The 20362-nt window shown below is 49.2% G+C and overlaps 1 protein-coding gene across 1 annotated transcript in view; it reads left to right on the forward strand.

Annotated features, from left to right (window-relative positions):
* Positions 1–674: 674 nt before the first annotated feature.
* TLL2 (tolloid like 2) overlaps positions 675–20362 on the forward strand; it is a 134215-nt gene continuing 114527 nt past the window's right edge. The window contains exon 1 of the mRNA XM_059899542.1: positions 675–864. Coding sequence (XP_059755525.1) covers positions 675–864 — 190 coding nt within the window. The remainder of the gene's footprint in view (positions 865–20362) is intronic.

A 20362-nucleotide genomic window follows, 5' to 3' on the forward strand; every position in this document is an offset into this window, starting at 1 on the left:
AGCACATAGTGATTTGGTATCAGGGATCGCTCGCATCGGGTTCCTGGTCCTGAGCTCAGAGCTCTAACCACTGCCTCCTGCCTTCACCCACGTGTGCATCGGGGAGTTGCAAAGTGAGTTTTCAGAATACAGCAAGGCGGGAAGTCCAGCCCTGATCTTAAGGAGCAGCGTTTTGGGGGGCCGGAGGCGCGGTGGCGCCCGGAGAAGGGCTCTCTCGGCTCTGGGGCAGCGCGGCTGTCCCAGGGTCCTTGCCTTCAGCCTGTTCACCTCGCTCCCCTTCCTCCGAAGTTGCGGAGGTGCCGGGAAGAGGAGGGGCCTCGCCTCGGGCGCCCGAGTGATTGGCTGCCCTGGGCCCCTGGCGAGGTCTGTGCGGTCCAGCCCGGGTGGAGAGGGGCGGAGCGGCCACTGCTCCAACCACCGCCGCCACCGCCACGGTCGCAGCCGCCGCAGCCTCGGCCGCCGGGCAAGTAGCTCCGAGCGGCTGCTGCTGCCTGGGCGCGCCGACGCGGACCGGGACGCCGCGCTCTGCTGGTTCCACGCCCGAGCCATGCCGGGCAGCCGCGCGTAATCGCCGCTCCCGGGTCGCCGCCGACCCGACCCTGTACACCGTCCCCCGCTAGGGCCCAGATTTCGGTGCTCCCAACTCCCTCGGTCTTCTCCGGCCCCTCGCAATCATGCCCCGGGTGACTGCGCTCGGGGCCCTTGTGCCACTGCTGCTGCCTCTCCTGCTACTGCTGTTGCCGCTGCCCCGCGACGCCTGGGGGCTCGGGGAGCGCTCGGACGCCACCTGGGACTACTCGGTGCTGGAAGGCGAGGAGAGCGCGGAGCAGCAGCTGGAGCATTACCATGACCCGTGCAAAGCCGGTAGGTGCCGCAGCCGCCGCCGCCGCCGGGGATGTCCGGCAGAAGTTTGTCTTTGAAATGCAAATGAGGTGGTGGGCAAGCCAGCTCAGCCGTCTGGGGGGCGGGTCTCCCCTCCCCTCCCCCCCCCCCCAGATTCCCTCGAGTTCCCCGGGAAAACAATGCCCCAGAGGGACTGCTTAAATAACACTCCGACTGGGACGTCCCGGCCCCTGGTTTGCGGCGCGCACAGGGTGGCGGCCGCGGGAGCGTTCCCAAAGCGAATGAGGGCGGGTGCCCGAGGCCGAGAGGGGGCCCAAGGACTGGGGCGGGCGCTGGAGTCGCCTGACAGCCAGGTGGTCAACACGGGCCACCGTCGGTCGCGCTGGGCTGGAGCAGAGGAGCGGGAGCCGGGCTGGGCGCGGCGTTCTCAGGCTCACACGATGTTGCTGGCTCCGATTTCATGGCATTTGTAAGTTTCACGCAAAGTTTCCCAAGATCTTGTGGTTACTCTTGGGAAGAGAGTATAAAAAGCGAAAAGCTTCACAGCAGGCAAAAAGAAAGAGGTAGCCGAGGGGGAATGTGTATGACTCAAGTTGCCGCACACTTCCCTGTAGCCCCCTCAGTGTGGTCGCGCCTGGGGGTCTCCCTGGGCCGGCGGAGATGGAAGCCGTCAGGTGCTCTAATCCCGCCAGGAAGCCGCGACCCGGCACGCGGGGGTCCTTCTGGCGCGGGGCACTGCAGCTCCCGCTTCCCACTAACCACCAACCGGCTTGTGTGTCCCAAGGGGAGCAGCTTCAGAGCCGGAATAGTTGAGGCGTCAGCCCCAGAAGGGCCCAAGCGCATGTTCCAAAGAAAGCCGATGGGTCTGGGACAGTTCCCAGCTGGGACAGAGGGATACTCACGCCCCCGAGAGCGGACGGTCTCAGAAGCCCGCCGAGCGGCTCCTGGTGTTTATCTCTAGGCAGGGTCCGGCCGCTTCACTCGGCGGCCCGCAGAGATGAGCGGACCAAGGGAAGCTCGCAGCCTCCATCTGCAGAAGGGCAGGGTGCTTTTCTTCCAGTTGATGAGGGAAGTGCCGTGCATGAGCCAGTGTGACCCCGTTCCCTCACTCCCTGGAAAACTCTAGTAGCCTCAGTTTCCTCATCTGAATTAGGGACAGTAATTGTAGGAGGACTCAGATAATCTATGGGGAAATTCTCTGCCAATGGAATAATTGTGATGACACTGTAATTATTTGTGTTGTTGCTGCAGCGAGTGTGGTCTAGGCTGGGGGTTGGACAGGTCAGAACTGGGTGAAGTCTGGGGGAGACCAGGTTACTGGGAGGCCAGAGGACCTAGGAGAGTGTGAGACTTGAGAATCTTGTGAAGGTTGAGGATCATACCAGGTCTGAGGGTCCTGGGCTCATGCTGCAGGAAGATTCCTCCAGTATAGCCATCTATTATTGCTGTACATTGTGGGGCTTCTGAGTTGGGAAGGAGGGCAGAGTTGATTCCTGGCTAATTTGAGAGAATATCAGCAGGTAGTATGCCCTGACTAAGGTATCTCAGTTCCTCATGGGACCTCGGTCCTGACCGGGTTGAAGAGTCTCTGGAGCACTGAATGGTGCCCTTGCCTGAAATGAGGGGCACTGGGGCTGCAAAACTGGGATGGGGGCGAAGTGATCAGCCATCACCTGCACCTGTCAGGTCCTGGACTTTCCTGGATGTGAACTGGGGCCTCTGGGAGGCAGTGTGGGCACCTGGGGCCTGGGCTGGGGCAGCAATCAGTGCGTTCGGGAATGTATCGAGCACCTCTGGGATGCTGGGTGCTGATCTAGGGCCTGCCAATCCCGGTGAAAGAGGCATAGGTCTGTCTGTGAGAGCTCTACAGCTCCTGGTCTCAGCCTTGTGGAATAACACTAAAGCAGGTTTGCCTGTTGGGGCCTCATTTTTCTCCAATAATTTTGGAGAAAATGCTAGATAACCAGGGCATGCGTGTTCTGTGACTCTTCACAGACAGGACAGGCTGGGCAGCAGGGCCGGAAAGTAGCTGTGTGGTTTCAGCCAGCTCCATTCATCCTCCGCAGCCATCCTCCATATTCCCAACCCCTTGACCTCTCCCTCATCCATGCTGATGCTAAGAGTGACCAGAAGAGGGCGATGGCAAGGGAGACCTAGGGGAAATGTCACATCGGTCTACTCATGCTTCTGGAAATTCCCTGAGCAAGGGAACCGCCTTCTGGAAGGACAATAAGCAGTTCACCAAGGACTGGAGACTCAGTGTAAGAAAGTGCCTCTCGGCTTGCGGGGAGCACTGTCTTTCCTGGTTCCATATTCAAACCAAACCTTAAGGGGCGGCCTTTCCTCCTATCCCAGTCACATGCTAACTCCCTGACTCCTCTAGCCAGAAGTCCTCTGCCTTGGACCTGCCTCAGGGCTTTGAACCTAAAACACCTCCCACCTGCCCCTTCTTGAGCTGGGGCGGGGGCGGGGTGTGTCTCCATTCTGCTGTGGATGCAGAATGCAGACGGAGAGTCTGGGGTCTGTTCCTGACCTCTCAGGAGCTGTGTACCCTGGCAAGCCCCTCCTCTCTGGCCCTTAATTCCTCATCCATAGAGTGAAACTGTTGGACTAGTTAGGGTGGCAAACTGACAGGTCCAGGGAGCTGGCTCCCTTAGTCCACATCTGCCATCTTGCCCTGCGCCCTCTTCACTCCTTGTGGGCACTTGAGTTTGTGCCCCTGGCCCCTTCCTTCTCAGTCATCTATGGTTCTATGACCTTTGCTTCCAGCTCAGGATCTCAGAGGCTGAGCAAACGGGTCAGTGTTCTGTCATTTACAGTTTTACCATTTACACATTTTACTATTTACTCTGTCATTTACAAACTGTGTGTGACCTTGGGCAAGTCACTGAATTTCTCCATGCCTTAGTTTCCTCATTTGTAAATGAGGATGATTCCCAACAGATTAATGTGCAGTACCTGACATATAGTTAAGTACTTTATAAACAGATTTCCTAGAAACTTGTGAAAGAACATCTTCATGCTGACCTTTGAAGTAAGTTTTAAGGTGTAAAATTTAAATTTACTAGCAAACAATCTATTTGATGCTGTAAAAAGGGACGCTTTTAAAATCAGATGATTGTGGAGTGGGAGTGGGCCTGGGAAGCCCTCCTGGCCTGGGGCTGGTAAAATGCGTGGGACTTCCTGGGTGTGGTCTCTGTCAGGCGTCCCCGGCTCTGCTGTTTGTTTTTTCATCTGATACTGTAAGTGAGGTCAAGAGTTCAACTGACAGTAAATTACAAGAGATCCTTCCAACCACCACAGCCCTGAGAACAACTTTTGCAAAGCTTCTGAGGGCTTCTCCTGGTTGCTTGCCCTCACCCATAATTCTTTAGCTGTATTCAGAGCCAGAGGCCAGGATTCTTGTCCTGACCCTTCCTCTTACTCTTCGTATGGTCTTGAGCAGGTCCTCCACGTCTCCATGCCTCAGTCTCCTCATCTGCAAAATGGGGGTGGGAACAAAACTGCTTGCCTTTTAGGATAGACATAAGGCTAGTTGTAGCTGTACTCCTGAGAGAGCAGAGTCTTAGACAGGACTTGTGTGTAGATAAATCATTTAGGAGGTGACCCCAAGGAACAGGGTGAGGGAGCAGGGCGAGTATGACAGGGAAAGAGGAAATCCAGTGAAGGGAGTGGAATTGAGGTAGCTGCTTTAGTTGATGGGGCCATGTCCCCACCCAGCCCTTCCATAAGGCCTCCCATAATTATCTGCCCAGGGAATAGGAGGCTGGAGCATTTATCCAAAGGCTGCTGTCCTTCATTGTTTGCTCCCTTTTCCAGTTTCTATTCCTGTGCAAAAAACTACCCAAACTCTGTGGTATAGAACAACAGCCATTTTACTATGTTGGTGGGTCTGTAGATCAGGAGTTTGGAAAAGGCACAGCAGAAGTGGTCTACCTCTGCTCCCCAGTGTCTGAGCCTCTGCTGTGAAGACTTGCAGGCTGGAGGTGACTTGACAATTGGGGGCTGGAATCATCTGGAGGCTCTCTTGTTCTCTCACATCTGGCAGTTGAGGCTGGCTGTTGCCTGGGGCCTCAGTTGGACTGTTGGCCAGAACCTACAGGTAGCCTCTCTGTGTGCTCTCCATGCGGGCTGATTAGGCTTCCTCACAGCATGGCAGCTAGATTCTAAGTGTACACATCCCAAGGGAACCAGATGGCAGCTGTATTGCCTTTTATGACCTTGCCTCAGAAGCTACGTGTCATCACTTCCACCATGGTCACAAGCTCTCCCAGATTCAGGGGAGGGAACATAGCCCATCTCTCCACGAGAGGCATGTCAAAGTCACATTGTTAAAAGAGCATGTGGAATGGGGGCTGTTGTTGCAGCCAGTTTGGGAGAATATGACCATTCCTTGAGGCATGAACTTCCCTGCACCTGCGTGGGCGGGCTCCTTGAGCTCTACGGATTCCGAAAAAATTCTCAAGCAGAAAAGTGGGGAGCCATGCAGTGGATTCACGGAACTGCCCAGAATTGAGCTGAGGGTATGGGTCTCAGGTCACCAACATTGTCTACCTGTGGCTCAAACGATATGCAAATAACCTTGTAAACTGTAAAGTGCTCTGTAGCCTTTTGGGTTTATTAAACCCAAGGGAACTGGCTGACAGCAGCTTTACTTTTCAGCTGGTGGCTTGATAAATGCCAGGGCCTTCACATATGATAAACATATATATTCCTTCATCAATAAATACAGTCGGCAGTCCCTGATGGCTAATGGCTCAGGAGTCAGGGTGAGGATGCTGGCCTGGGAACTAGCTCTTTCCTCACGAGCAAGTCTGTGGTCCTTCCTCTCACTTTTAGACCTGACTTCTGCCTGGAATTTGGGGCCCCACTCCATCTTGTCATTCTGTCCCAGAGACAGTGACCTTACCAATCAGCTCCTTTTTGGGGGGGTCACCAGAGCCCTCTAGGACAGCACTCTCTGGGCAGCTCCTGCCAGCAGCCCTCACGTTACTGATACGAGGCTGGAATGTCAAACTGTGTGAGGTCAGGGATTGTTGTCTGCTTTGGTCACTGCTGTAAGCCCAGTGCCCAGCGACACGTCGTAGGTACTCGTCAATATTTGCTGAATGAGGGAATGATGATTCTGGCCCTGTGTGGGTTGGGTCCATGGCTGAAGGGACCTCCAAGCTCACTGTCAGCCTGGAAGGGAAGCAGAGCCATCCCAGTGGGCAGCAGCCCTCTTGAGAGTGCTGCAGGTAGAGCTGGGGGATGTGGTCCTGGGCAGCGCTCCCCCAGAGTTTCCATCCTTCATGGCAGGGGCAGGTGCCCTGGATTCTTCTGTACAGATGTGAGGCTTCCATGGTACCTCCTGGAAGGCTGTCTCCCTGGCACAGCCTGTCCCCAGAGCGGGAGGTGCCATCTCCCTGGCACCTTGTCTCTCCCCAGGGGCCACACCCAGGTGAGGGCGGCTGGCAGTTTTACAACTTTATTTTTATCCCTACTTGTCATGGTGTCCTTGCTGATTCGGGCAGGTGCTGATTTGATGGAGTTAAAATATTTCAGGGCTGTATGGAAATGAAATGTTTATCTTTCCCACTTCTCCAGGCAGGAGGTGCATCTAGTCCACCTCTGTCTCCAATTTTTCACCCCTGAAGTGCCCGGGGGCAGGGCATGAGGTGGTTAAGAGCTCGGGCTCTGACACTTGACAGACCTGGATCCAAAATCTGCTGCCCATGCAAGGCTTTGTGACCTTGAGAAAGTTACTTAACCTCTCTGAGCCTCAGTTTCCTCCCTTGAGAAGGACTAATATTCACTTCTCAGGGTCATGGCAAGGGTCAAATGATAGAAAGTTTGTCGCGTGCTCAGCACATTTTCTGGACGAGGCAAGAGTTCAGTGATGGATATGTACATTACTAGAGCACAGAGCAGCTGCTCACAAGTACTTCTTGAACTCTTGTTGAAATGCTCTAGAGGAATTTGAATTTTTGTGATAAGTGAACAAGTGATTTCATGTAGTGTATTTAGTTAGGGATTCTTAAATTCAGACCTGATAATTATTGGTAAACAGGGTCTCAAAAGTAAGTGAAGGGTGAATTTTTTTGGTATGTGAGTTATAGCCCAATAAAGATTAAGAAGAGAAAGTCAGTGATGATGAGGAGGGGCCAAGGCAGAGGCTGGGGGAGGAAACGCACCGTCTCGGTTCCTGCGGAACTGTCGGCGGAGAGACACAGGCTGCCCACACTGAGGGTTCGGCTAACCGAGTAGGCAGAGAACGTGTGGCCATCAGGTGCCCAACAGAGCCCAGAGGTCCCAGCCAGGACCGTGACTCATGCTGGGGGGCGCAGGTGGTGCAGCATCTGGGGGAGGGGAGGTCAGAAGGGGAACGCGTCAGCCCCTTTTGTGCAAGGATGTTCCAAAAGCTGAATGATAGTAAGAACACCAGCCTGTTGACCTGCACCCCAGCCCCCGGAGTAGGCAAGCAGCTGGGATGGTTCCCATTTTGCATCTGGAGACACACCCTCCGGCCTAGACCCTCTGCCTGACATTGGTCCTCTTTTGACTTCTGACGCTATCTCTGTAGGCAGAGCTCTACACTGGAGACAGAAAAGTCTCCAAGTGGGTCCGCAACTCTGATGTCAGTAGAACGCGTTTTTCCATCTTTCTCCTGCCCAGCCGTGCAGCGGTCAGTATCTTGCACCCTCTCCTGGGGGTGGTGTGTGTGTGGGGGGGAAGTACCCTTTACTCCTCCATCCAGCCCAGTGAGAGGAGAGGAGGAGCCATTACGACAGCCCCTAGTCTGCAGGGTGCCTGCCAGGCTGTGGGTGCTGAGGAGCTAAGTGCCAATCAGACCTCAGCCCTGCCCCCAGGAACTCCTGGGCATGGCCTCCTCAGCGGGAAGATGCTCCTGATGGAAGCCGAGTGCAGACAGGCCAGCAGCACCTCCCATCAGCTCTGGACCTTCCCCCCACTGCTGCTTCTCCCGCCACTCTCAGGGCTCTCCCCGGCCCGGGGCCATGGTTGTTTGAACGCCTAGCTCGTCGCTGGCCTGTTGGTTCGGTACCCAAACTTTGGAGTCAGACTGACTTGGATTTTCTTTCTCATCTCTATCACTTACTGGCCGTGAGACCTTGAGCGAGTCCCGCAGCCTTTAAAGTCTCAGTTTCCTCATGTACATCCTGCAGTTAAGAGATACTCCTAGTTCACAGGCCGTTGTTGAATGAAAGGCACTTGATACTGTGCTGAGCAAATAGACGCACTCAATAAATGCGAAATAGTGCTGTCGTTTTGTGGCCTCCGAAGAACCTGTGGTGCGCATTAAATTGAATTACACGAACAGCATCACTTTCTGTTCCTATGCGAGCGCTGAGGAGTGAACTGACTCTGGAGGCGCATTGCTGGGCTTCAGATCCTAGCTCTCCCACTGAATGGCTGTGAGGCCCTGAGCCAGCTGCTTAACCTTTCTGGATCTCAGTGTTCTCACCCATAAAATGTGGATACTAGTGTCTACCACAGAGGGTGATTATAAAGGTTGGATGAGTTAACATAGACCAAGGACTTAGTGCCTGGAACACGGTAAACATTCAGTAAATATTGTTGTTTTTATTATTATCATTCCACAGAAATCCAACAAGGTTTCCAAGAGCAGGAAACCAAGTATCTGAACAACTGGAGCAGATGATGATTTCAGAGTTTTATGTTTCCTAGCGATGCTGATGGCAGTAGTTCCTCTATATCCAGAGACCTTGCTCTAAAAACAAATCTGCCGTGGCACTCACTGGCTTCTTTGGTGTTAGGCTGGGGGTTCCACGTACTGCAAGCCAACCAGATGTCCAGGCCCCACCCGAGAAGCCAGCCCCTGACTGGAGATGTGTGAATGGTGTTGAGTCTGAGCCTCCGTTCAGCCAGTGGTTCCTCCCAGCCACTCCTCTTTCCAGCAGCATTCCTCCAGGGTCCAAATAGCCGAGCTACAAGCAGGATTTGGGCCCACGTCGCACTTGATGGCAATGCACATCCTTCTACGATAGGTAGTCAAGCAATCTGAATAGAAGCTGTAACTTCACTGGTCCCCAAACCTTTGCCTTCTCACCCCTCACCATGTTTTTCATGAGGAAGGACAATGATATTAACCTCTCACAGTGGTTACAGCATTGCCTTAGCATTGTTTATAAAACTCCTTTCCTTCTGTTCTCTCCGTTGGTCTCTCAGATAGCCAGGAGATGATCCGGGCACTCACGGAAGATGCTCTGAGATCTTATGATCTTGTGGACATTGCAGGATGAGGTCTGGGTGCTTGTCCAGGGGAGAGGCTGGGCTAGGGCCCGCACAGGATACTGAACTTGTAAACAGTGGGACAAACACCTCAAACCCCTGTTCTCCCCTTGAAGCACACCGCCTCTCCAACCCGGGAACGGCTTCTCCTCTCCTGGATCCCTGACCCCCCAGTCAACAAGCATCTCCCTGCTGCTCAGTCTGAAGGTCATATTTGTACACTTGTTCCACAGAGCACCATAGCCCACCACCTTCTCCCCACTTTTTTCTCCGTCCTTGGCTAGGAACCCAACAAGGATGAGACAATTCTGGCCTTCAGAGTACTCTTAGTCCCAAAGCATAGGGAAGAATAAATGAATCATACAAGGTGTTGAAATGCAACTTTCTTCCTCTCTGTTCCCCCATCCCTTTCCCACACGGCCCGGGGCAGTGCCTGGGTGTCAGGTCAGTTGAGGACGATGGCTCCAGCCACTCTCCCCAGCCCAGAGGGAGAGGGCCTCGATGGCCCATGTTTCCTAAGGAAGCCTTGGGTGAGTGGCAGCCTGTGTAACAGAGCAGAGCAGTGAAACATCCTGTTTAAGAGACTACTTTTGGCATCAGGCAGCCCATGGCTTGAAGCCTGCCTCTGTCCTCACTGCCTGTGTGGTTTTGACTAAGTTTCTTAACCTCTCTGAGCCTCAGTTTCTTCATTTAGAAAATGGGAATGATATGAAAACCCATGAACTAGGTTTGTTTGCAGATTGAATGAGGCAGTGAACAAGAAGTGTTTAGCAAGCGGTCACTAATTTTTAGCTATTCTCCTTGCTATTATGATTATGCCTGTTATTGTTCCCCATTTAAGAATTTCCCTATAAGTGACAATTTCTCAGTGGCCTGTGTCGGCTTATCTCTCCCTCTGCAGAGAGTTCTCTTGGGATCCAGAGCGTGCAGCAAGTGATAATTTATTGCTCCACAGCTCGCTTGCTCTCATCCATGAAGCAGGGAGCGGGTAACAGATAAACCAAATGCATAGAAGCAGGTTTCTCAGGGTGTCCTCTTAGCCCGCTCATAATACGGTTCTGCCCGGATGCAAACATAGCGAAAGGAACCGAACTTTCCTGCTGATTGGTTACAGACCTATCTGTGATCACACCACCCTCTAACCACTTCTGTCAATTACCAATAAATATTCTCAAGCTCGCCTGCATGAGCACTTGAGTGTTGATGTTCAGCCCCGACTCTTCACCCGCTCCACCAGCTGGGCCACTTATCTCCCCGCTCATCCTGCAATTTGCACCGAGCCTCCTCCCCTTCCTCCCGCCGGGGTTACTGGCCTTGAGTTGATGTGAGTCCTGCGTGAGCCAGTTTCCCGCAGGAGCAGGCCACCTTCCGCCCTAACTCTTTTTCCCATCCCTGGGTCAGTTCTCCTTCCCGCTGAGCCGGCACTGGTTCGCCATCCTCTCCCCCTGGGCTCAGAGTCGGCCGTGGTTCGCTAAGGTCTGGGCCTCATGGTGGCATGTGCCAGGTGGCACCTGGTCGTGATGCCAGGTGCTTCAACCAGAAACCCGGTGCCATCCTGGATACGGGTCTCTCCCTCCCCTTCTCATGCAGTCCAACCCAAGTCCTGCCAATTCTGTTTCCAAATTTAGGCCCATCCACTTCTCTCCATCTTTACTGCCACTGTTTGGTCTAAATCCCACCGGATCCCATGCAGGCTACTGCGATGGTACCTGAACCCGTCTCCCTGCTTCCCCCTTGCCTCCCAAAATCTGTTTTCCATGTTGCAGGCAGAATGATCTTTTTGAAATGCACGTTTGATCATGTTTGCAAAATTAGACCCACTTAGGACCGTCAGTTTACATATCCTTTCCCCCCAAGGCCTTCTCAGGCCTGATCTCAATCAGGTCCCTTCTTTTAAATCTCTCATCACCTTTGTTTCCCTGCACGTTTTACAGTCCGTAACTGGGTATTGGAGTGACTATTTATTTGCTCAATGTCTGTCTCCATATCAGACAATTAACTTCAAGGGGTAGAAATTAGACTCATTTGGCTTCCCAGTCACCAGCACAGTGCCTGGCACATGGTGGGTGCTCAACCAATATTTGCCAAATGAAAAACTGAGCAAATGAGATACTATAGGGATTTGGAAAAGGCATCAATCACTGTAAGACAGTCAAGGAAGGCTTCCTGGTAAGCCTGGTAAGCTAGTGAGGGGTGGTGCAAATTGTCATGTGTGTTTGCATAGGAGGGTGAGAAGACCATCTGCTAAAGAGGAAGTCGTTAAATAATATGGATCTGTGGGTGTTTTAAAACTCAAGCAATCTGGTCTTTTTTTTTTTCATGAAGTTAAAAAAAATCACTGCTTTAGGAAAATTAAGTTTTTATCCATTAATTTCCAAATTACTATAGATGAAAAGATACAAATTAGACTAAATTGGAAGCTTTTTTGTTATTCTATACTTGCATAGCCTTTCAAATATTAATTTCCTAGGATATGTGAGGTTTCCTCTTTGGTGTAATGGCCACTGACCTTCTTATGGGATGCAGGTGAAATCACTTGTCAATGCAAAATGTGTTAGAACTTGATGAAATAAAGCTTTGAGTTTGAGAAATAAAGATATATTTAAAAAGAAAAAAAACAAACAAACAACACAGGTGAGCCCTGGGTTTGGCCTGGAAGGATGGAAAGGATTTGGAGAAACTGGGATGGAGGGGAAGGCATTTCAGGTAGAATAAACATCATGAGTCAAGGCAAGGCAGCAGGAATGCTTTGGATGTGTCTGGAGCTGTGGGAATACCTGGTTTACTTTGCAGAATAGTAGTGGCAAGATTGAAAGAAGCTTGGAACAGTGAATGTCAAGCTGAGACATTTAAATCATGCCCCTTAAGAAAGGGGGAGCTATTGATGGTTTTTGAGCAGACGGCCGTTATGATGAAGACAAATGATGTTTAGGATCTGTAGAAGCGGGACATAGGAGGACCACCAGGGGTTCTAGGCCTGGGAGCATGAAGTCCAGACTTGGGCCTCAGGAATGGAAAGGAAGGGAAAATGCGGGAGAGATCATGGCTTTGTGTGTGGGAGAGGTCCCAAGCTGAGCTCTGCCTCAAAGTCTAGTGAAACATAAATGAGTTCATCCAGAGATGCTCAGCAAGCATTGGGGTGCCCTTGAGATGGGCCGGAAAGGGAGATTATTTTTTTTTAACATAAAACAGTTTTCTTAATTATACAGCTAATATACATCCACTGGAGAACATTTAGAAAATATAGAGAGCAAGCAAGAGTAAAAATTTCCGGCAATTCCATGGCCGAGGAGTAACCGTTGTAAACACTTTGTTGTATATTCTTCCAAAATTTTTTCATGCATGGTTGTAATTTTTAAAAAGTGCTACACATATCGTTTTGAACCTGCTTGTATTTCACTTTCACTTAGTACCATGAACCTCCTTCCACGATAATAAAGATGCTTATGTAATACAGGTACTTGTATGGCATCAATTTAAGTTGTTCGGTATAGATGCACCATAATTTAATTTAATCAGTCCTGTACTGTTGGACATAAAGATTTTTTTCTCCAATCATTTCTTTTGCTATTATAAACAATCATGCTGGAGTCATCCTTATTGCTAGATTTTTGTGTATGTTTTAAATTATTTTTTTAGAAAAAATTCTACCCGTAGAATTGCTGGGTCAAAAGTATAGATGCTTTTAGGGCTTCTGATTCTTTTTTTCAAATTGCCCTTCAAATTTTTTTTTACTCCTTTGCACTCTCATTAAGATTAACATATTTGTATTCTAGTTTTTAAAATCTTTGTTGGTTTGATAAGAGAAAAATAATTTACAGTTTCTTCAATTTGCATTTATATTGTAATTGTATTTCTTTTTCAAATAATTTTGAACCTTAAAAAATATATTTTGGGGACTTCCCTGGCGGTCTAGTGGTTAAGACTTCACCTTCCAATGTAGGGGGTGTGGGTTCGATCCCTGGTCATGGGGCTAAGATCCCACATGCCTCGCAGCCAAAAAACCAAAACACAAAACAGAAGCAATATTGTAACAAATTCAATAAAGACTTTAAAAATGGCCACATTAAAAAAAAAATCTTTAAATATATTTTGACCATTTGTATTTATTTTGCTGTGTGAATTTCCTATTTATGGGCTTTTTTTCCTTCTTATTTATGGACTCTTTTTCTTTCTGCTTATGTTCATTTTTTAATTAGGTGGTCATTTTTTAAACATTTTGTAGGAACTGTTAGAGATTAGGACTTCAACCTTTTATCTGACACGTTTGTCACAAATAATTTTTGGAGAGAAGAGTTTTAAAAAGCAGAAAGCTTATCCTGTACCATATCATTCACTTGTTCCATGGAAATGATTGCATGGCTCTATCAGTTAAGATCAGGTTAAATTGCTAGTAATGAACCCATGGTAATTGGCTGTGGCCATCAGGGGCCAGTTGGGAGACTGAAACCACATCAGTAATTTCAGAAATAATTCAAAAATTTAATATAAAGGATTATTAACTAGCAAAAGGAGGTAGAGAGAACTTTAAAGAAAACAGGAATAGAAGATATAGGGAGCAGCTACTAGAGAAGGAATACATTTGGAAGAGGTCACCCCACACACACCCCTCCCCGGCTGTAACTTCATAGGAGAGGGTATGGCTGTGACCCACTGACAGTTGGAGAAGTTTGTTGAGATGCTACAGGAAGAGGCTGACAAGTGGGGAATTGCCCACTGGAGTTTGGGCAAAACTCTGACAGTTGGGTGCCAACGGGTTTCCCAAACACTGCTGGTGGCCACTCTACAGGAGCAAGAAAGATGAGGCCCGGAAGCAGGAAGAGAATTCCCTTCCTCTTGCAGTCCCTCTAGTGCCCTCTACTGACAAAATCTAATGTGTCAGCTGACAAAGGAGAAATGTTTCCGGGGTCCAGCTTGTGTCACAAAGCATGACAAAGAAGGGTGGATTTAGAGCTGATAGGCAATATATTGATAGCTGGAACACTGGCCTAAACAAGCCAGAAGTTTCTTTCTTTCTCACATCAAAGTCTGGAGGTCTGCAGTCTATGGCCAGTATGACAGTGCTGCTCCAGGAAGTCCTCTAGGATCCAGTCTCCTTCCATCCTGCCCCTCCACTCTCCCTGGGCTGAGGCCCTTGTCCTCATGGTCCACGATGGTAGCCAGAGCTCAAACCATCACAAACACGGTCTGGACACGGAAGGCATGGAAAAGAAAAAGAACAAAGAATGTGAGAGCAGGTTCCCAGGAGATGCCATCTGCCATCTGCTTTCATCTCATTGGCTGGAAGTTAGTCACATGACCGTGGTCACATGACCATGTAGCTAGGTACATGGGATTCTGGGAAATATTTCTTCTGGAAGGTCTGGAACTGAACATCATAGTTTCTGTTGTTAGGGAAGAAGGGAGAAAAGGTATTGGTGGACAATAAGTCTGCCACAATAGACTACTTGCTGGAACTTTATGAAGAAAATTTAGTCAAAGTGATGATAGGCTCATGACCATTATTGAATGTTAACTAGATACACAAGGTAAGATTTTAGAGTAAAATCTTTTAGAATGTTAGAGCTGGAAGTTACCCTCGGAATTATTTATACCGTTTTTCATGTTTCCTATGAGAACCCTGAGGGCCTGAAAGGGCAGTAATGTGTCCAAGTTCACATGGATAGCTCCCGGCATGCCTGGAGGTGGACCCCGGGTCTCCTTTACTCTCCACCTAGTGTATCTTTCCACTCTCTGCACTACTTAGGGTCTCCATGGGCCTTTGTCTTCAGAATGAGTCCTGCTTAATTGCACTGGTAACTTGATGCTCCACAAGAGATCATTCCACAGTGGAGGTATTAGAGCTTATGAGATATACCTGGCCTTGGAATCAGGCACATAAATGCAAAATTAGAGCCTGGGAAGCTTCTGGCTTTTAGGACCTAAACTGCTCCCTTTTCTCCGTTACTGAGTGGAAGCCATGTGAGCTTAGGCTGTGGGAACATAGCAGGTATGAGACAGCAGTAAGTCATATGCTGCTGGAATTAAGCAATGAAAAGTGTTATCTTAGGCCAAAGTAGCCATTCAGTTTACCAGTCAGAATGCCATCTTCCCATTTAGCTATGGAAATAATGGGAGGATTTTCTTAGAACAGCAGTACAAGCCAGGTGCCAGCAGGAACCAGACTTTACCCCAGATGTTTCAAATGAAGAGACCTTCATGAAGGGACTACTTACAGAGACAGGGTTAGGATACAAAGAAGGGTGTGAGACACCCAGAGACTAGCAAGTCTCCCCTGTGGCTGAAGAAACGGGAAGGGAACCGTGTTACGGCTGGAGCTGGAGCTGTGCAGGAGGGGAGGTGGCTGAGTCACTTGAAGTATAGTTGATTTTCAATATTGTATTAGTTTCAGGTGTACAACATAATGATTCAGGGTTTTTTTGCGGGTTATATTCCGGTATAGGTAAGACAGTACATAAGACAGTATATAAGACAATGGGTATAATTCCCTGTGCTATATAGTATATCCTTGTTGCCTATCTAATATATTTTATATATAGTAGTTTGGATACAGCACCAAAGCAGGGAGAAAGCAGGGAAGAAATGCCTGCAGCTCTCTGCTCTCTTCTCTCTGATCTGCCAGGGTCTCCTCCTGGTTGAATGCAAGCAGAAGCCAGAGAGCAGTGAGACGTGGAGGAAGCAGTCCACAGGATCCGCCTTCCTGGGCACAGAGCAGGGCAGAGAGGGTGGAAAGTGAGTAAAAAAGAATCACTTGAATCATAGCTCAGGCCTTGCTGCAGATATTCTTTCCCATGGATGGAACTATTTTTAGTATTTTTACAATATACATTTGTAAATGGCCCACGTGTGGCACCTCCAATGCCACTCCCTCCCCAGGCCAGTGTCAGACATGGCTAATTGATCACAGCTCCTTTTCCTGAGGGTCCAAGAAGTCACCTCACAGCACTTAGAGAAAACATCACCGATTGAGTGGGATGGGCATGTGAGATGAAATACATTTGGAGCTGTAAAACTTAACTGGCCTTGCAAATATGGCCTACCTGCTCATGCTAGTCTGGTAGAGAATCTTTTTTTCTGGGGAATTAGCTGAACAGGTATTTCTTAAGCCAAGTGAGTCCTGCTTGGAAAGCCAAGCTGTAGCATTTTTTTTAATTGAAATTTTTTTCAATTTTTCAATTTAATTTTTCAGTACTTCAATTAAATAAAATTTTAAGTGAAGTATAGTTGATTTACAATATTGTGTTATTTTCAGCACAATGATTCAGGTTTTTTTGCAGATTATATTCATTATAAGTTATTACAAGATAATGGATATAATTCCCTATGCTCTACAGTATATCCTTGTTGCCTATCTATTTTATATATAGTAGTTTGTATGTGTTAATCCCATACCCCTAATTTGTCCCTCCCCCTTCCTCTCCCCTTTGGTAACCACAAGTTTGTTTTCTATATCTGTAAGTCTGTTTGTGTTTTGTACATACATTCGTTTGTGCTATTTTTTAGATTTCACATATTAAGTGATATCATATAGTATTTGTCTTTCTCTGTCTGACTTATTTCACTAAGCATAATATTCTCTAGGTCTATCCACATTGCTGCTAATGACAGTGTTTCATTCTTTTTTATGGCTGAGTAATATTATATACATATATATATATATATATGAATATCTTCTTAATCCAGTTATCTGTTGATAGGGACTTGGGTTGCTTCCATATCTTGGCTATTGTAAATAGTGCTGCTACAAACATTGTGGTGCATGTATCTTTTTGAATTAGTGTTTTCATTTCCACCAGAAATGGAATTGCTGGGTCATATGGTATCTCTAGTTTTGGTTTTTTAAGGAACCTCCATACTGTTTTCCATAGCGGCTGCACCAATTTACATTCCCACCAACAGTATACAAGGGTTCCCTTTTCTCCACGTCTTCTCAAACATTTGTTATTTGTAGACTTTTTGATGATAGCCATTCTGACCTGTGTGAGGTAATACCTCATTGTGATTTTGATGTGCATTTCTCTAATAATTAGCCATACTGAGCATCTTTTCAGGATTGACTTTTAACATGGAAAGTCCTATGGACTTTCAGGTCCTGCTACTTTCCTGGTGTGCACGCTCAGACCCCTGAGTTCAGACTTTAAGTGGCTTTGAATAGAAAACTCCTAGCTGGAACAAATGGCCGATGCATTATGGACATTGCCAGCATGGTTTAGGGCACAGCTGGCAAGTAGGTCCCAATTCATCTGCCATTTCTATCCATTTGTGCTGGCCCTCTGTAGACTGTGTTGAGATGGATTTGGAGGCTGTGTCCAGGTTCGGTGGACAGGAAGGTGTGATCAATGAAGGATATTTGCTCTGGGACAGAGAGGCTAAAAGGGGTACATGTGTGTCTCATATTTGCCATCACTGGTTTCGAGTCAGCAGATGTGGCTTCTACCTGTGATACTTTGAGCAAGTCAATTAACCTTCCTGGACCTTAGTTTCCTTACGTGGAAAGCAAGGACATGGCTTAGGTGACGTTTAAACTCTCTCCATCTTAGAAATGCCATGATTCAAACTAGTTTGGGTTTTTTTTTAAGTCTTTCATGTAGAACTTGCAAAAAGTCTGTTTGATCCAATTAAACTATTTCCAGCTCCCCACCCCTCTCTGCCATATGCTTGAGTAACTAAGCCCTCCATGCCTGTGAAGGCCATTTCCCCAGGCTGGAGCAGCTGGAGACCCTGGAGACGGAGGTCTCCCATACTAAACAGATTCTCCTCTTTAATCTCAACCAAAAGATCCAGGAGGCATGATTCACATCTCGCCCTGTTTCCTCTCCTCTGTCCTCCGCAAGCCTGCACCTCTCGCCTCCTGCTCTGCAAACATGCCTGAGTGCAGAGTCCTGAAATTTAGGTTCATGGTTTCAAAGTTCATGGTCCTGAGAATAAACAAAAAAACTATTGTGGTTGCATAGAGCTGTGGACCCCATTAACACCGCCCCATGAATATTTATAGCGTGGAACTACAAAAGAACATAGAGGCCATATTGTATTTCCTAGAACTTTCTTTCCATGGGGTCCTTTCTCTGTGGGTCACTTTAATGTAAGCTTTGCTTATTTAGTTGCACACTTTAAGCCGATTAACTTTTCACTAAAAAAAAAACCTCCCTGTTTGTTTGTACATACACTCCCTTGACAAAGATTCATAGAAAACTGCTTTAAACCTGTTAAATCCCTCTGCTGGAAACTTGAAGTGAACTAAATGTGTCTCTGGGTAGGATTTCCCTGTAACTCTCCCTGCCTCTGGCCCCTCCCTGTTTCCTGAGAGAAATTCCAATGGTTCAAAGGCTCCAGATTTAGCTCCTCCGGTAAGGTAGTCTCAGCTTCTCTCCAGGTGACTGTCTTCTGGAACATTAGCAAGGTCCTTCCTGAGCAGCTTGTTACTGGGACGGACAAATGGCAATCCCTGGGTAGATGCCTTACGCTTCTCTAATAGAAATTGTAGAAACCAAACATTAGAGCTAGAGGGACCTCGAGACATCACCTCCATTGGTCTCCAAACTTCAGTGACCGTGAGTCACCTGTGGGGGTGGGCGGGATGTGAACTTAACATGCATATTCCTGGGCCCTGTCCCTGGAGAGTCTGATTCCGTAGATGTGGATGGGGCCTGGGATCTGTGTATCAACACTCCTTAGACACTTCTGACAAAGCGGTCTGTGGCCCCGCCTTGAGAATCCCTGAGCTGGTTCAGCTTTCTCAATGTATGGGTGAAAAAAATGACACCAAAGGGAAAAGTGGTCCACCCAGTGTCACATGCAGCATCCAAGCGCCCTCTTCCCAGTGTAGGCCATGCCTGTGATTCCATACTGCTTTAACTCTGGCCTTTCGTGTCCCAAGATGCAGCTCTACCGTGGAACATTTGTGATTAGGCCCATAAGTGGGAAACTAATTGAAAAATAAACCTGCAAGGCCAGGCTGTAGTGTAGAAATGAAAATCAGGGACCGGCCTGGTTGGTGGAGGTGAGGCGAGATGAGGTCAGGTTAGTACCTGCTGGAGGTCACCCCTGCAGGATAAATCCAGGACTCTGCTGGTTTTGGAGTGAGCCCTGGGGTAGGGCAGGGCCTGTGGCTGGGATGGGCTGGAAGGCTGCAGGGGGTGAGGCGGGGAGTTATCCCCCAGCCGTGGCAGCCCTTCCTGGGCCTCCCGCTCTCTGGGTGCCAGGAAGCAGTCTTGGGGAGGGTGTGGCTGGTAACAGAAGGTGACAGTAGAGTTGAAGGGGTCTCCCTCTGACTGGCTGGGCTTCTGCCTGGCTCACAGACCTCCCAGCTCTGCAGGCCCCAAGCCAGGGGCCACTTAGAATCCCCAGAATCCCTCCTCGAGACTCTGTGGATCTCAGGGGGCGTTGGGGGGAGGGTTGTGAAGGACCCTCTGGCCAACCCCTCCTGTCCTCTGTCCCCTCCAGTCACCCCCACTGGACTGTCTGGTCTTGGACAGGCCAGCAGCTCATCTGGGAACAGAGCTCTTACCGCTGACCATGAGATCAGGCCCCACCTTGAATCCCAGTTCTAGAAACGGGGTCCTCTGTGAGGCAGTGAATGGGCTCCAAGTTTAGAGCCAAGAGGTCTGCCCTCAAGCCCCGCCCCCTTCTCACAGTTGTAAGTTAACAGGCTGGTCGTGGACTTCCCTGAGCCTGGCTTTCCCCCATGAAATGGGGCTGACGCCTTTGCCTTGCCATCCCCTGGGACTTCGGTGAGGAGCACTCCTTCTCTCACTGGCTCACTTACGAAAACGGAACGTCCCAGAACTGAAGGTCCTTGCCAGGCCCTGAGCAGGGTGCTGGGGTGGGGTGGGGTGGGGAAGAATGTGTGTGTGGAGGGGATACAAACTGTGAAGTGCTGCACCCGAGTGAGGGACTCCTTGTGCCCAGCTCCATCTTGGGTGCTCTAATAACCCTGGAATTTCGTTCCCTGTGTCTGAGACTTCCTTTTGCCCCTGCCCAGCCTCTCGGTTCCTGCAGCCTCACCTCCTGCCTCACTATCGTTGACGGTCCACGTGACTGGGTCCCCACTTCAGCCAGGGCCCCTCACCAGGTCCCTTCTGCTCCTGCCTGACAGTGCCTCACTGTTTCTCCCCTCAGGGCCTTTGCACATGCTGTCTCTTTGACCAGCATGCCCTTTTTCTTGTTATCCACTTGCCAGACTTCTGCTCACATGTCACCTTCTTACCCAAGTGTCACCCCCTCTGCAAGGCCTTCCCTGATCCCACCCCCAAGGCTGAGTTAGTCCCTC

This window comes from Balaenoptera ricei, chromosome 16 (genome assembly GCF_028023285.1).
Source record: "Balaenoptera ricei isolate mBalRic1 chromosome 16, mBalRic1.hap2, whole genome shotgun sequence".
NCBI classification, from domain to species: Eukaryota; Metazoa; Chordata; class Mammalia; order Artiodactyla; family Balaenopteridae; genus Balaenoptera; species Balaenoptera ricei.